Source organism: Mastigoproctus giganteus, chromosome 3 (genome assembly GCF_048544385.1).
Source record: "Mastigoproctus giganteus isolate SK-2022 chromosome 3, ASM4854438v1, whole genome shotgun sequence".
NCBI lineage: Eukaryota > Metazoa > Arthropoda > Arachnida > Uropygi > Thelyphonidae > Mastigoproctus > Mastigoproctus giganteus.
This window is the reverse complement of record NC_143577.1, coordinates 255,688,391-255,706,759: the sequence shown is the minus strand read 5'-3', so window position 1 is coordinate 255,706,759 and position 18,369 is coordinate 255,688,391. Positions and strand designations below refer to the sequence as shown.

The window sequence follows — 18,369 nt, the reverse complement described above, 5'->3', positions numbered from 1 at the left end:
TTTACTGTTGGTAACCTCGTCAGTTGATCCCACTGTACAGAATTTAAAAACTGTCCGAGACCATTGTACTCACCCTTACGGAAGCAAAAACCCTTTCCTTTACCCCTGATGGTAATTATATCCATATCTTTCGTCTCCAGTGATTACAGTAAAATCATAGCAAAATATTTAGCTTCTCTAGTATTTTATCTGTAAAATTATTTCAATAATTTTATTTTGTATTCAGATTTCTGAATATTAGCATTAGTTGAGTGAAACGATGCAAGAAAGCAAGCTTATACCGCCTCGGCCAAAAACTCACTCCAAATGTTTGTCTAACTCAGCCTTAAATTTATTTAAGCTATCAACTTCCACAACAACAGTTGGAAGTCTGTTCCAGCAATCAACTACCCACTGGCAAAAGGAAAACTTCCTCATATTCTATTGCAACTGTCTTTCCTCTATCTGAATCTATACCCCCTCAGGTCCTTAGTCTGAGCGAGCGGAAGTGTCCCGTCAGCATTGAACTTGCCCAAACCATTCTAGGCCTTATACACAGATCACTTTGTGTCTAAGACTCCAGAATTTAAGCCTTTCTTCATATGCACATCCCTTTGTTCCTCTCACCAATCTTGTTGCCCTTCTCTGTACTCGTTCTAGCAACTGTACATCCTTCCTAAAACCAGGCCTCCAGACCTGTATACAGTACTCAAGATGTAGCCTGACCATAATTGGATAGATTCTACCCACTCCAGGTGCCTTTTTTAACTTCACCTTCTCATCCACTTTGCTCTGTTATTACAAAATCACTTAGCTTCCTGTTAGTTTGATAAACTTCTGGCATTCCCCTACTTGAATAACTCATGGGTGAATGTAGATGCAAAATACTCATTCAGCCTTAACTGAATCAAATTTAGCAATTCTTTCAGTAAGTTTTAAAAGTTACCAGTGATATAAATCTTTTGAAGGTCCCCTGAACACTATACATTGCCTTGATAAAAATATTATCATATACATTGTTCAGGCTGGACTGCAGAACACGGGTATCTCTACATATCTCCAACATACCCCTTGTGGGCTTCAGCCAAGCCCACAATAACAATAACCGAGGGCAGCAAGCTCTGCTGCCCTCGGTTATTGTTATTCCGTTTGCAAAAGGATGGATGTAAGACTGTAATTAAATGGTATGCGAGTGTGAATGTTTGATGAAGTGCACCAGCGAATTATGCAAGGACTGATGAGGCGAGTTTTTTTTTTTTTTCTCTTCATATTAACGGGAGTGTGGGGGACTGCAGACCCTAGAAAAAACAAACATTTCTGTTGACGTGCGTGAGCAATTCTCATTACGGCCGAGAATCAGCGGTTGTATGTGGTGTTAATTGGACTATGTATATATAAAGTGCTTTAGCATCATAATACACAGCCATTTCTGAATAAACAGAAAATTTTTAAGACGGCATCATTTTAGGTTATATCTCATATTGTGAATACCTTCACGAGTTACCATGATATTGCACTACTTCGAATAAGTAGTGCAATATCATGGCAACGGTGGTGGTACCTATCTGAGAATAAGTAACATTAGTCTTCTCCTTAGGTGAAGCGTTACTTATTCGAAGTACGCAATACCATGGCAATTCGTGAAGGTATTCACAATATGAGATATAACCTAAAACGATGCCGCCTTAAAAATTTTATGTTTATTCAGAAATTGCTGTGTATTATGATGCTACAGTCCAAATTTGTTCGCAGCTTGAGGCTCTAGCCCTAAATGCGCCTTAGTCTTTCTGTTAGTTGTTAAATAGTTTTGCCGTTTCTTTTTCATTTCAGTTCAGACATATTGTGATATCACATTTCCCAGTAACGTGCAGGAGAGGGAGAACGCAGTGAGTTGGAGGTGCCGTCACGTCCTATCACTGTTTTCTTCCTTTCTTTCTCAAGACGTACGGAGTTGTACCCATGTTCGAATACAACCCTGCGAAATAGAAATTAATGTGCCATTCACATACAGAGAATAGCACATTAATGTAATGTCTGCAATTTCATGTACTGTATTTATTTTAAATTAATTATTTGCATGGCGTATAGAACACTGGTAAGCGTTAACAATCAGATGATCAACATTTCTGGCTTGTGGGACAGGAAGTAAATTTCACTTTCGACTCGAACCACCAAAATCGGCCTCCGTAGCCAAATGGTCAGGAGCAGGTGTAGGTAGCACACGCTCTTTGAGTAGACGGTGTTTAAAGCCCCTAACTGCCAACCAGCACTGCACCAGCGTGGCAAATTATGGCCCATTTCTCCCAGCATGAATTGTTGAGGCTTCTATCCTGCAGCAGGTTGATAATGGTTGCCCATCACTGAACTCTAAGTCACTCTGGCTAGACTGAGTTTGCTGAAATTTTTATTTAAACACGATTTTTGTGAAGGGATACCATGCTGAGTATTATTCAGAATTCCACATGATCATGCATGATTTTCCCTACTAATGTTAGACTAACGCGCCGGTAATTTTCCACTCCAGAATGTTTTTTCATTAAATAAACGTGTGAATTCTTCATTCCCACAATTTCAAAGACGTGAAGGGTTCCCCCCCCCCCGTAAATATCGCTGCAAAGCGTTAAGTTCATCTGCAACTTCAGCTAGGGTATCTAATACTCTCACGTCCATTACATAAGGGTCCAAATTTGTGAAGAATTCCTTCCCCCCCCTCTTTAGCAGCGATTTCTCAATGTGCCTTTGCCAACCTAATCTTTACTGACACTATTAGAGATCAATTTGTAGCTGTTGTAGGCTTCAGTACTTTTTATAGCTCTTAACTTTTCCACACCTTATTTATTCAGCTCGGAATCGTCCTCGTGGAGTATATTTTTTATAAGCATTCAAAACTCCCTTTATATCCGGGTGGCACCACGTTTCTGTAAGTCCTATTGTCAGCGTTACTTATCCTAAGCAGCAGTTCAAATTCGTTCACTTTATCGACACTTCTGGCATTACTGTATAAGGTATCCTCAATGATACTGGCAAAAAACCTTTGCACCGCGTTTGTTTGCCTTCTACAAAACATTCCTTTTACCTACAGGTGTGGGCAAAGCTCCAATCATGCCTGGGCAGAATTAGACATTGTGACCTAAATCGCGACATTTCTTCAGCATAGTCCTATATTCTTCATATCATATGTGATTAGTACCCACATGAATATTCTCCTTTCACCGTTTAAAATCTGAGTCTGTTAGATGTGAAATCATTAAGAGTTGCTCCCGGAGCATACCCTGGCTGTAGTCCCCCTACCTTATTAAAAAATATATTTCCAGTTTCCCTGTAAATTGGAGTCTCCTAATTGAACTAAGTCCTTTGAACAAGAGTAGCTCGTATTTCGTTATTCAGTTCCGGAACCCGAATCGGGAGTGTATAACTTGGTAGGTTGCTAGTCTTGATTCCCTGAAGAGGTCCCGTCCCAGTTACATTGTTCTCGAAGGCAATACCCGTTTTTTTAGGGATTCAAAAGACCTTTGCACTCCTTAGAAATGACAAAGAAAAGAATCTGAAAGTGAGGTAATGTTATCCACTAGGTCGACCTTAGAATACATGCCAGTTTCTGCAAAGGCCTCCGTAGCCGAGTGGGCAGGAGCGGGAGTGCAGTAGCACACGCTCTTTGAGTAGACCGGGGTTCAAGCCCCTGACTGCTGAATACGGTCGATCTGCCAACCCGCACTGGACCAGCGTGGCAGATTATGGTCCATTTCCCTCAGCATGAATTGTTGAGGAGGCTTCCACCCTGCAGTGGGTTGATAATGGCTGCACTTTACTTCTGCAAAGGATAAAATGACTCAGCCGGAAATCGCCATTGGCTATTTCCGTATTAGTCATGGTATCCCCTGACAAAATGCTCAAGGTGGATCTTGTAATAACCATTTTGAAATTTACTAATTATTAATAAAAAAAACTTTCAAAAATTATATTTACAATATAAAAAATAAATCAAACTATTATGGGGGGAAAAAGGTTTCCTGCAGGGGTGTTAAGCTTGAAGTTTTACCAGTTAGTCAGACTTTTAGACTAAGACACTGATTGCATTCTTACTAACCAAGTGAAAAAGGAGTGGAATACTAATAACTGCAAAAAGATCTAGAAAAGTTCAGCTGAGGTGGAAACTGCAGTTTAATTTTGACAAATGCAAATTACTACATATGAGTAGCAGTAACCCAGGTAACATACCAACTGGTAGTGGGCAGGCTGCACGGGTTTTGTCAATGACATACAGGAATAAGGAGGCGATTTTTCCTTTGTATAAAGGAAAAAAATCGCCTCTTTGTATGCCTTGAGTACACCTGCAAAATGTATAAAGTCTTGAATGTTTTGAGGAAGCTCAGTGCCGATGGCATTCTTCCTCTTGCTCAGAATTCTGCACCTGAGGGCATAAATTCAAATTAAGGAAACAGTTGTAGAATAGATGTGCAGAAATTTCCCTTTAGCCAGTGGGTGGTTGATTGACAGAACAAACTTCCACCTGTCATTGCAGAAGTTGGCAGCTTAAATAAATTCAAGCTATATAAGCTTGTATCTTATGCCTTTACTAATGCTAACTGATAGAGTAAACAAATAACTCAGCATTCCAAATTTTAAGTGAAGTTTATTTAACAACTTTGTGATATTCATATAATTAAGCATTTCAACAAGATGCTGTTAGTCAGCTAAGTGAAGTTGAATGTATAATCACACAACTCATTTCTAGTATAACTGACAAGATTATGTAGCACTGCTTGCGACCAGACAGCATCATTTTGCTGCCTAGCTATTAGTCAGTGCACTAAAACAGTTCTGATCCCTAGCTATAACTAATGAATTTAGTGAATTGTTTAAACTACACTGCACTGAAATTTAAAAGCCATTTTTACCACTAACAAAATTTTGCTTGATTTGCAAAGTAAAATAAAAAATAGAATGTAATTTACGGCAAAAGAATTTGTCTGCTCAGTAGCATAAGGAATCTTCTTGTACTGAGCAGACATTCAATGGGAAGTTGTTTTAGCAGTGTACAGACAGGCTGTTAGGACACTTCTGCCAGCATGGACAAAAAGATATCACAAGCAATGGTTAGCATGTTTCTTGAATACCACATAAAAGGTTTGGAAGATTCATTTTAGGAATGATATCTATCGCTTAGAAATACAATGCAAGTCCCAGTTATAGGACATGCATTATCAATTAATGCATACTTAAATATTTTGATTACTAAGTTTAGACATACCGTCATTAGATGTTATAGGAGTGTAATATGGGAAACTATAGTAAAGCCTAAAAAAGCTATTAACTTTGTCACTGATGGCATTTGAACATCTTAACATTAATAGTGGCAAATCATCTATCCATCCCCTCCAATAGTGTCTAGTTCCTCTTTCATTATATTCAAACTATCCACACATCATTCTACAAACACCCTGCCTCAATTTGAATTATGCTCCCCTATGCAGTCTGAGCAAGAGGAGGAAACCCATTAGCAATGAATTTGCTCAAGCCATTCAAAGCCTTAAACGTATCACCATACAGGTCAATTTCCAGAAATGAAGCCTTTCTTGGTAGGAGCACCCACTTTGTTCTCTTCACCAAGTTGCCATTCTCTGTATCTGTTCTAGCAGCTCTACATCCTTCCTAAAATGAGGCCTCCAAACCTGTACACAGTACTAAAGGTGTGGTCTGACCATTGCTTCATCTTATCCTTACTAGCAAAATTCCTGTATATCATACACAAAAACTCGATTTGCTGTCCTAGTCTACAGCAGACAGAGAACTTCATATATTCTGTGCAATTACCCCAGGTCCTTTTCATTTTATACTTTCATGAGTGTAATACCACAGTTGATAATTATCTTGGAATTAGTGCAACCCATATGCACTTTTAAATAACACTTTTAAATATCTTAGCCCACCTATATAATTTTTCTAGATCTTGTTGCAGCAGGACACCATTATTAACCACTATGCCAACTTTTGTATCACCTGTAAACGCATTCACTGCTTACATGAAGCCTGACAACACACCCAGTAAATACTATTATTCATTGAAGAAAACAACAAAGGGCACAGCACTAAACCCTATGGCAAAACAGTAATAATGTTAGTCCATAAAGAGCAGTGCCCATTGATAACTCAGTCTTCTTTCACTAAACCATCCCTCTATCCATAGCAGCAATGTGCCCATAATGCCACACTGGTACAAAAGCATTCCTGAAATCCAAGTCCACTTTCTTGTGCTATCTTAGTAACCAATCAAATCTGGCAAACAAGATTTCCCTGTAACAAACACATGCTGTATTTTTGTGGCCTTATCTAGATTTTTGAAGTTAATTCTACACTACTCCATTTAACCAGTGACCAGTAGCGTAGCTACCCTTTTTCAGGCCCGGAGGCAAAGAACATGTTCGAGGCCCCCTACTTAATGAAAATTGCAAAAAGAGGAGACAGCCAAAAATGCCGGGTCCCTAAAGGGCTGAGGCAATTGCCTTGCCTGCCTATATGGTAGCTACACCACTGCCAGTGACTCAATTATAATTATTCTCCCTGGAATAGAAGTTAGCTAACATCGACAGAATCCTAAGATACTCTCAATTATGGCTATGGGTTTGCTGCCCCCCCCCCTTAATATAACTGTGTCCAGGAGAATTTTGTTTCTCATCCACTTTCCTGTTATCATAAAATCATTCCTCCCTGTTAACATTTGATAAACTTCTGGTGTCCCTTCCCTAAAGAACTCATGTGCAAATGTAGCCACAAAATACTTATCCTGTTAGCTACCCAAGAAGGATTTTCAACCCCTTCCTTCTACTGTTAATAAGTAGTCTTTGCTGCAGAACAGTCTGAGGTCACTACAGTCTCCTTTATGAAAGCAAAAATCCTTCCCTTTATCCCTGATGGTAATCACTTCTTTAAATAAATCCACCAGTACAATGTGATCACTGCACCCCCCAATGGTTCTTAATGCATGAAGAATGACTGCTCATAATCAGATCAAGAATATTGATCTGTTGTTATCTAATGCGCTGCTGTAAAAAAATCATCCAATTAATACACTAGTCATGCTAGTGTATTTTCCAGTATCCTTTCCTTACACTACTTGCTAGTTTTATCCCCCTAGTGTGGGTAAGGTAGCAATTCTACCAACTGCACTACCGAAGGGAAGGAAAGGAAAGCTTTTGTTTTTTATTTAATAAATTACATATAAATATATATACTTTAAGATTATTACTATATTTAATATCACTCATATACAGCATGAAATTAATAATGATTTTTTAAGCTATTTGACTAAACTACTATATATTAAGGTGTTTCAGGCATCTTACCGATACCTATAATCAGACTATGCTGTTGACAGACAGACTCCTCTTGCTGATGCTCCCAGAAACCTAATGTGGGTATATATACTTAGGTCTTACTGTGGCAATGAATCTGGAAACTAGTACAATCAAACAACAGTCAACTGTAAACAGTTATTATGGCTTATCTATTGCAATAAATCACTTACAATAAGGTAAATAGCTGTGGTCAAGCATGATTAATACCTTCAGTTGTAATACAACTTTTATTTCATGTATAAGACGTATACCCATTTTTATAGAGTGGACAAGATTTGAACGAAAAGCCAAGCATTTCAAAGGCACTAACCTTTCAAAATGTATGGCTACAAGTTGGCTATATGAAGAGAAATATCACTCAGAGTTGAAGGGTATAATGCTGAACGTTCTAAAGAGTCAAACTTAATGAAAATTGTCAAAATATAAAAAAAAAAAAATGCAATGTTTTTAATATTATTTTATAGTACAACAGTATACAAAACTGCTATAAAATAGCAAACAATCATTTTACATCTAATCAAAGAGACCAAAGCCCATATCATCATCTGATTCTTCAGACTCTTCTTTTTTCTCTTCCTTCTTTGGCTCTTCTAAAAATGAAATAAATATTTTCAGCACACACATTCTTACAAGCTAAAAAAAAATTATACTTGCAATATTTTGAAATGAATTCTTCAAAATGTAAACTTTTTAAAACCAGTCCTTTCTTTGTTAATAACATAAACATTTCTTAAATACTTAAATCTCAAAATTAAAAATGTTGATCCTCATAATTAGTAATAAAATTTTATAATTTTATTACTAATTAATTTTTTCTAGAATTCTACACCTGGTAAGTAACCAGTAATCACAAATACTGATCAAGTTAGAATACTTACAGGATTTCTTCAATGTGTAGCCATGCTAAATTTGACTTCTACCACTGTAAATACAAGGATTACAACTTGGCTCATGCACACACGACATAAGATGTACAGTCATTAGCATGGGAGTTCAGTTGACTGTGACTTGAGCTTAGGTGATTGCTAAATATGGTAATTATATTCTTGTCAAAATAATTAGCTGTGAACTTCACACTATGTCATCATGCAAGAGATTAAGGATCAATTTAAACAGTCATTACATGATTGGGCAGTTATTTGTTATTTGGGTTTTTTTTAGGAGCATTAGCAACTAAGGCCATATTGCTCCAGGATATGCGGTGGTCATTCCCTGACCTTTCTGTCATCCTCCGTATTTGGTGGTGACGGGCTCGAACCCCGGTCTAATCAAGAAGCCTGTGCTATGCACTGCTGCTCCTTCCCACCTGGCTACGGAGGCGCCTGGGCAGTTAAGTGACAGGAATCATCTTCTAATGTGTAACTAATCTCAAAGCTAGATTATTATTATACACAAGGATGGACAGACAAATTAATTATCACAGGTATGCACTAATAGTGCTGGGCTTCTAAAATAGTGTGTACTGGAACTCACCAACTTACAGAAATTAGACTTTATGTAAGTTTTTGCTGGTCGGTGTAAACTTAAAACAATCATGAAAATGTGTTTCCACGATTTTTTTTGATATATCTTTGTGATATTTTTCTAAAGCACATTTCTGGAGGTGGTGAAGTGATGAAGGTGGAGGAAATCTGCTTCTCATTCCTTTCCAAAGATTCCCACAGTGGCTCAATAATGTTTAAGTCTGGTGATTGTGCAGGTCATGGGAGATGCTTGGCCTCAAGTTTTATGCTCTTCAATTCAAGACTGGACGCACCTGGCTGTGTGTGGGAAACAATGTTTGCACCAATGGGAATCTGGTCACTCAGGACATCAAAGCAATCAATGGCAGTAATTTGCCACTGATTGCTTTGTTCCTATCATCATCTGTTCAGGATGATGCTAGGAACTAAAGAATACCAAGAAATTGCTGCCCAAACCATTGTTGACCCTCATCCGTGTTTGACAGTTGGCCAATTCAATTCATGCTTTGCCACTGATGATGATCTGAACAAATTGGAAGTCCAAATTACCCCCCGTCCCAATTAGTTCAGATTACTTGACAATCTACTGTAATTTAAATTTGAAACCTCACTAAAAAATCGCACATGCTCAAGTCTGGAATCAGAGGTGACCAAAAACATCTCCAACTCTGATGATCATGATAATGGTATGACAAACTGACAAAAAGTAGCATATGCAAAAATATACAAGGTTCGCTATATCCTTCTTGCATAAACTGCAATAACAGTGTCATGGCCATATTAACAGTTTTGCTGGAGGGCCCAATTAAAGCATGATTTGACAGGGCTATCCACAGTTGCCTTTTCCTCCACGGCTACTTTTCTTATGAAGAGGGAGATGAGTTTGTTGCTCAAAACAATATTCTGCTTGTTCATTGATCTATCAAAATGAAAACAAGCTTCGTGTGAAAAACCTAGGATTACATAACACTGCATTTCTTCCAAAATAAGAGTTGAAGGACATGTTAATAGAAGGCACAATTACTTTGATAATTAAAAACATTACACTGTTATTAAAATTTGGGGAAATTATGGCTAGAGAATGTCATTTGACTGTCAGAATGATGGCAGACAAGTTGGATATGAATAAGGAGACGATTTGTCAAATTCTGTATGAAGATTTAGGGAAAATGAAAGTCTGTTGAAAATTTGTGTCATGCAGTCCCACAGATGCAACGAAGTGTGTCATCATGAAAAGACTGAAACCAGATTATTCCAATTTCCTCAACTGTATTGTCATTGGAGATGAGTATTGGAAGTTTCAGTATGACAAAGCATCAGAGCATGCAGTGGACTTCAAAATCATTATCAAGGCACAAAAAGTTGTTTTCAGAAGTCCAGGATCAAGACAATGCTGATAGTGTGTTTCAACAAACTGTGATTCACAAGGAATCTGTCCCTGAAGGGAGGGAGGAGAGTACCTGCACGTAGAATGTAATGATGCATTCTACGTTAAGGTGCTTCAGAGACTATTTGAAGCATATTTCCCAGGTGAGGCTGCTTCAAGAGAAAGACAACTGATTCTTGTTGCATGACAATGCCCCTGCACATTCTGCACTTGAAGATATTTCTAACAAAGCACGACAATGTACAGATTTCATTTTAGGGGAAATGAAAATTTGTGTCATGCAGTCTCACAGATGCAATGAAGTGTGTCCAATCTAGCACCAGTGGACTTCCTCTTTCAGTGAAAACTTCAATCAAAGGAAAAATATTTCAAGATGTCGAGGACAAAGAAAAATGTAACTGCTCAACTGAACATTTCCTTAGACACCTTTGCTGGCTCTTTTCAGAACTTTTAGAACAGTGTAATAAGTTCATTCAATCAGGTGGTCACTACTTTGAATAAAAATAAAACCATTTTTGAGCTTCTTTTTATTGCACCAGTCAAGGAAATTTTTTATCACACCTCGTATATAGACCATGAAATAATCTCCCCCCATAAGTGTTCTGGATGCAGAATACCTCAAGCAACTGGAGGTTAGAGGAGGAGGAGTGGTTCTACATATATACCCATTACAGAATACCACACCATGTCTTGGATGTAGTGCAACAACAGCCTGCAACCATAGCAACATAAACTATGAGAAGTGAAGTGAAATGATCCCATTCCTGTTGCAGCAAAGAGGAACCAGTTATCACTAGGCAGCTCACTCTCAGCACTCAATCAACAGCATGACCTATGACCTGTTTTCGGGAGTTTCTTCCTCGCTCTCTACAGTCTCTTTATGTATGGCAAGAGATGCAATCGGAGGATAATGTATTATGTAAAATTTTCTAAATAAGTTTTAATTACAGGCAGTCCTCGCTTTTCCCAGTTCTGATATGCATGAATTTCAGTTACCACAGTATATTAACTATGAGTAATTGCATAAAGTAACAACTTCACTGCTAACTCTTCAGTCCACAAATTACTAAATAATAGATGCGCATCATGATCAGTGACCAATCACGTCACTTTTTTCAAAGTCTGGTTGGTCACTGTGCATCTGTTATTCAGTTCTAGCACAGACATTAAAGCGTGTGTAGTTGTATTGCCTCCTTGTCTCTCAGTGATAACCCCACGTGACATTTTACAAAAATGGATAATTGAAAGAGGGAACTGGCCAACAAAGATGAAAGTGCAGCAAAGAAAGGAAAAGTGATAATGCCGGAAGTGAAATTTGATGGAAAATGGCAACAGCAAAGCGAAGATGAGACGAGACTTAAGCCTGCATGAAGCTACGGTATGAACCATATTGAAAAAGTCCAATGAATATAAAAAACAAGGTAAAGTTGCTTTAACATCTTTCAGTTTAAATTGCACTGGGAACAGAAAGCCACTTGTGGTTGAAATGGAGCATTTACTTCTACTTTGGATTGAAGACTGTAATAATAAAAAAAAATCCCAATCAGTTTGGCTAACATTCAAGCCAAAGTGTTGAAGTTAGTTGCCGCATTGAAAGAAAATGGTAATTACATGGAAACCAAAGAACCTTTACTGCCAGTAAAGGCTGGTTTCGTCATTTCAGAAGTCGGAATGAACTGATTAATTTTAAGCTATCTGGTGAAGCTGCTAGCACAGATAAGGATGCTGCTGTGAAATTTGCACCCAGTTTCGAAGGATTAGTTAAGGCAGGTGGTTATGATGATCGCCAAATATTTAACGTTGATGAGACAGGTCTTTTTTGGAAGGCAACCAACCTCATCAAGAACTTATTCGATGATACACGTAAGATTGCGAAGTCCCCATAAAGGAATTAAAGATAGATTAACTTTTTTAATAGGAAGCAACACAGAGGGTGACTTTAAATTAAAACCTATGCTTATTTATCGGTCTGAGAATCCCAAAGCATTAAAAAACCATAAAGCATCTCTACCAGTGATTTGGTGTGCAAATAAAAGGTCATGGGTTACAATAACATTGTTTCAAAATTGGTTTTAATCATATTTTTGTCCAGTTGTAGAGAGATACTGTAGGCAAAATAATTTAATTTTTAAAGCACTACTACTTTTAAATAATGCATTGGTGACTTCAATGAAAATGTGAAAACTTGTGCTTTTTACCACCAAATACAAATTCATTAATCCAGCCAATGGACCAAGGAGTTATTTCAACTTTTAAAGCATATTACCTTAGATGGACTTTCGGACAGGTATTGACCCTACAACTGGAGATCATGCAATTTCTTTAGCTGAGGTTTAGAAGAAATATGACAAAGCATGCAATTGAAAACATTCAAGCATCATGGCAGGAGGTAACAGCAAGTAATATGCGTGCAGTATGGCAGAAAATTTTACCACACTGTGCAAATAACTTTGCCGGATTCGAATTGAACGTAAATGAAGTTATAGAAGAAATAGCTGACCGCAGGACTCTTGATACTGCCGCCGTTCGAGAGACTAGATATGCAGCCAGAGGAACTTAGTGAAGGCAAACTTATTGACATAAATGAAGAAAGTAGTTGTGACGAAAAGTAGGAAGATATCCCAGAGGAAGTGACACTGGCAAAAAACTTCACATTAAAGGAACTCTCGGTTTCATGACGTTGAAAGCGCAAAGGATAAAATGTCGGAAGCTGATCCAAACTTAGGAGTATGACAATTCACCAAGGCATAGAAAAAATGCTCGCTCCATATCATAAGTTATACGATGAGAAGAAGGCAAGCACTGCTCAAACTACTCTTGATAAATTTTTTACAAAGAAATAAAACACTAATTCTGAATTTTTCTATTTTAAATTGCAGTGTAATAAATAAAAATTAGTTTTAATCCTTTTTTCATACATTTACAACTAACAAGTAAGAGTCAGATAGGGAAAGTATATTGCAGTTTTTGAAAGTACTTATCAGTTTAAAAAATTTCAAAATCTTCTCCCCCTTGGCTGTGGGGCACGATGTCTGCCATTTTTACTTAATTATGGGAATGTGGGATTCGTACACATGTAAAGCACTGGACTAGCTGCTTTCTAGCAATTTCCCGTAAACTATTACAGACCACTACCAACTTTAATACAATCCATGGGAGTAATTACAGTGAATATCTCTGTAATTATCACACCAAAATAAATTTTTTCAAATACAGTGCTGAAGAAGTTTGATTGCCATAAAAAATGAGACTTGTCAGTTGAATGATACTGGGAAAGCAGTTTTAAGAAGCTATAGCACGTTTTGTAACTTCTATGTATGTAATTATTTTGCAACTCAAGAAAAAATACCATCAATTACAGGGCTTACCTTGATAGTGTATGCGATAAGAGCATTCTGCATACGTAAAGGACATTTATTTGGTACAACTGCAATTTTCAGAATATTTTAAAAATATGATTGAGATTTCAAACTTTGACAATGGCATTTAGTATTCAAAAACAAACCTACCTTTCTCTGCAGCAGCACCACCCGGTGCACCTCCACCACCACCACCAGCAGCAGCAACAACTGCTCCACCAGCTGGCATAGATGCTAGCTTAGTTTTTCCTAAAAGAGTAAACAAAGGATAAATTGTGTGTTAATATTAATATAACAGAAGTACAATGAACCAAACTTATATAGCATGTGCCACATAAGTTATATACTATACCTACGTCTTCCTAATATTTATCTAATCCGTCTTTAAACCTACATAAGCTCTCTACCCATACAAAGCTAGATGGCAACTTGGTCACACTAAACCAATCCTTGATTAAAGGCAAATTTCTTATACTGTCTACAATTATCTTTCGTTAATTTGATTCTATAGCCCCTTGTTTCTTCTTCTTCTTTGGTCCTTAGCTGGCAGCTGGGGGAGGCGGTTGGCCACGCAACCAGTATGCTGCTGTAGGTGCCGCAGGGTTTCGGCACCTTGCCCCTTGTTTACATCATCTTAGGAGAAAACATGCCTCTAGCATTAATTTCTGCTCAACCCCTTCATGGCCTTAATCACCCGAATCAGATATCATGCAAATAACTAGTTTTCAAACTGCACAGAATCTGACAACTCAAAACTATAAGAACGTCTTTGTATCATTTCAAAAAAAAAGTTAATTAACTATCTCTTATTCACCGTAGTAACCTATCCCCAACGTCACACTTCTCCAGCCTTTGTACAAGACATTCACGTGATATTATATAGAATTGCAGGGAAATTTAACACAGAAATTAAATAAATACGAGATGTTAAGGGCTTTACTGTGAGTCCAATCATGATAAATGTTCTATTCCCACTAAGGATCGATTAAGCTTGGTCTACTTTAGACAAATACCATTATTCATGATTCGGCATGTTTCCAAGCATCACCCTACATATGAATCTGCTATGCATTTAAAACTCAGACACTTAAGCCCAGAAGCCAGTAGGACTTTATTGGCTTCTGGGCAAACCCATGTCAAACCATGAATGGACTACAGGCATCTGCATATGCAAAGGCCTGGTGTAGTCCATTTATTGTAACAGCAAGTAGTTTCTGGGAGAAAAAAAATTCAATTTAAATACAATTATGTGTATTTAAATTTACTGGGCATTTGCAAAATGTAAAGAGCAACCTATTTAGTGGGCATCTGCGCAGTAAATAGGTTGCTCTTTACATCCTGCATTTGTTCATTCATAAATTACCATATCAAAAAGCTTTCTGAAATTTAAGTAAATAACATCAAAATTCTACCCTGTGCAATGTAGAAACAGCACAAGGCTCCATTATCAAGTATCTGCATTTGTAAATAAAATTTTGTGCAACTTCATTGCTCAACTAGAGTAAGATCGACTATTTGGTAATAATATTACATTTCACGGTAAGTATACTTCACTGAGGAACCAATAAATTATAACCATCTGTTTACTGTATGAGGTTGAGGCATTCTAAGTGTAGTCACAAGATTTAAGAATTTTGACAATATCAACATAAAAAAAAAATCAATGGGTTTATTATTTCCATGAACAGAATGATTTGTTCCTAAATAACAAGACAGAAGAGATTTCAAACTGCTCTGGTAAATATTTCATCAATAATATACTATTTTGGAAATGCTCTTCATTCCCAATACTTACTTACTTCATGGTGCTTGGGCTACATGGGTCCTTGACAGCTAAATTCCAGAACTTTATTATGTGTAAGCTGTCTCCATTTCACCTCTCCTCCAAAAATTACACTATCTTTCTTTAAACCATCCTCCCATCTCAGGGGTGGTCTAGAAGTTTTCCTTTTCCCAGTTGGAATTCTTGAGAGAATTTAATGCATGTGTCATCCATTATCAGTATGGATAGTCCATCTCAGTTTTCTAACCATTATGATTTGAATTAAACTTTCACTTCTATATTTCTCCTTCAGTTCATTGTTATATATAGAAATAAAGAGGAATTTACCTCAATGCTTTTTTCTTGAACGCTTCACTACAACACCGTCCTAAATTCAACCAGACATAAAATTATTACTCAATGGCTTCCTTCCCCCACAGACATGGTCCGACGTATCCGCAATCGATAGTCAAGATCTCCCAACCTGACACCAACACAAACCACTGAGTTTGGTTAACATAAGTACATAATCCTGAGTCAGAAGACACCTTGTCTAATAACAAAATCATTAAACCCATTAAAATGATTGCGGCGTATAAAACTTAAATCTTTAAATTAGCTAAAATAATTCAACCCAATTTTGAATAACATCTCCTCCTAAAGTATACCAGGGCTTTTCAATGGTCTGTCTTGGTCACAGGATAGAAGTAACATAATGTGAATTTCTTAAACCCTTTGAGATTATTTAATATCCTGGAACATGCATGCAAATGACCATGAATCCGACATGTGAAATGTGCGACATACATCAACAGAATTATAGTGTAATTTGATTTAGAGTGTCACAATTAATAATTTAGTGTAATTCGTCAAATAAAGAGGTGTGATTCTCGATGGCAGGGAATACTAATTCCGATGCACCTTCTTATCCGCACGCATTAAAGCCAAATGTTTTCTCATTCTCATATTTATCGTACCTCTTGTAGACCCTTGATAGGATGAATCACATTCCTTACATGAAATGTTGTATACTATGTCGTTAATTCGAGTTGACGTGGATACGTTGGACCACTCGTGTCTGTAAGGGAAGGAAGCCAATGAGTAATAATTTTACGTCTGATTGAATTTAGGAGGGTGTTCTTGTAAGGTAAATTCCTCCTTATTTCTATATATTAATATACACTGTGCTGCCACTTTATTAGGTACACCCCTGCTGTGCACATAAATGGTTTGTCCCACAACATTGCAAGTCACACGACCACAGCTGTGGATATAAATGCAGCAGAACAACCTTTCTAGTACCAGTAGCAAGAATGGGGAAAAGGAGTGATCTAACAGACTTCGAACGTGGCACGGAAGTAGGTGCAAGACATGCTGGGAAAAGTATCTCTGAAATAGCACTGACCGGTGCATAGCTGTAGCCCGAATTTGTTTTAAAAAGGATTTTATGCCAAATGTGATGGAGCAGCTAGACAAATAAATATTAGGAACATGACAAATGCCATCAAAAATCCCCATTCCGGCATTGAAATAATAGATCGGGATAATAATTCTCACCATCTATGTGGTTAGAGGTCCTCCATATAGCTGTTGCAGGTTCCACCAAACGTAATGCTGGAACCTGCATGGATCCTATTATGAAGGCAATAATTTTATGTGATGAGAGATGGTGGCCTAATAATTTGCCTCGTGTACGTCGAAGCAACAACGCTGAATCTGACAGTTGATGTCCTCTTCCGTTATCCTGCAGCTGGGTATACGGAAGCACAAGGCTACCTTTCTGTATTATCGTTAACCTACTGTTGCAGGCTTCAGTAAAAACATCATGAGTACTATCATAAATGCAATAATATCAAGTTTACTACCTGCTTATTGCAATAACAGAAAAGCCCAATAAACCAGAAACTGAAAATTGTTTTTATTCTTGTGATCTCTATAAATGTGACCTCCAGACCTTTAGAAAAATATCAAAGAGGTGTTCAAAATTGATTCTTATAACCAAAAAGTGTGATTCTAATAAACGATGAAAGTGTAGTGCATTTTACTGATTTGAATCTGTTCTTTGAATTTGATTCTACAAAGCTGTTGTTGTTTTGGTTATTAGGAGCATTAGCAACTAAGGCCATATTACTCCGGGATATGCGGTGATCATTCCCTGACCTTTCCGCATCCTCCGTATATGGTGGTGACTGGCTCGAACCCCGGTCTAATCAAGAAGCGTGTGCTACGCACTGCTGCTCCTTCCCACCTGGCTACGGAGGCGCCGGCCATCTTGAAGGAGCACTGATCATTAATGACTCTGCCAGTGTTTACATCATCTGCAAATTTTGACATCATGTCTACTATACATGTATACAAGTCATTTATGAAAACAAACACCAGTGGTCCAAGAACTCATCCTTGAGGGACCTCACTCCTGACGTTACACAAACCTGAAGAATAGAATATCCATTAATCATAACCCTCTGCTTTGCAACCACCCAGCAATCCATCTTAGAATCTTACCAGGATTCCCAACCTATTCAAGCTTATACAGTATGCTCTCATGAGGAACATACTCAAATGCTTTGCTAAAATCCAAATTGTTCCCTAAATCCTGCTCATGAGTAACGTATCAAAATAGCCTACTAGTTAGTTCAAAATTATTTTCCCTTAACAAAGCCATGTTGTGTCCTTCAGATATCACATATCAAAATGTCTCTGGTTTGCACTCTTAATCATTGCCTCTAAAATTTTTCCTACAGCTGAAGTAACCTGTCTATAGTTACCAACTTCACTCTTAGAACACTTATGTATTGGCAATACATTGGCACTTCTCCAATTCAAAGGATCTCCCCTGAGCCCAGATGCCCACATAATTAACCTCAATGGTTCAACACATTCCCTCTCCTTCGTTCTTAACCAGATACTTCACAATCTGCTATAGCTGGACTAACCACTTAATAAGCATTCTGCATAATATTTAGTCATCCCATGCATTTTTCTTCTGTCACTAGTCTCGTCAATTCATCTCTCATCTATTTAGATCTGAACCTTCAATCATAGAAGCTACTAAAGTAGTTTG

General features: G+C 37.6%; 1 protein-coding gene across 2 annotated transcripts in view; it reads right to left on the bottom strand.

Moving 5' to 3' along the window:
- Positions 1-7,773: 7,773 nt before the first annotated feature.
- RpLP2 (ribosomal protein LP2) overlaps positions 7,774-18,369 on the bottom strand; it is a 42,817-nt gene continuing 32,221 nt past the window's right edge. For both annotated transcript variants that reach the window (XM_090371041.1, XM_090371042.1), the window contains exons 3-4: positions 13,694-13,792; positions 7,774-7,924 (exon numbers count right to left, since the gene is read on the bottom strand). In XM_090371041.1, the coding sequence (XP_090227167.1) occupies positions 7,848-7,924; positions 13,694-13,792 (176 nt within the window). In that variant the 3' untranslated portion in view covers positions 7,774-7,847. The remainder of the gene's footprint in view (positions 7,925-13,693; positions 13,793-18,369) is intronic.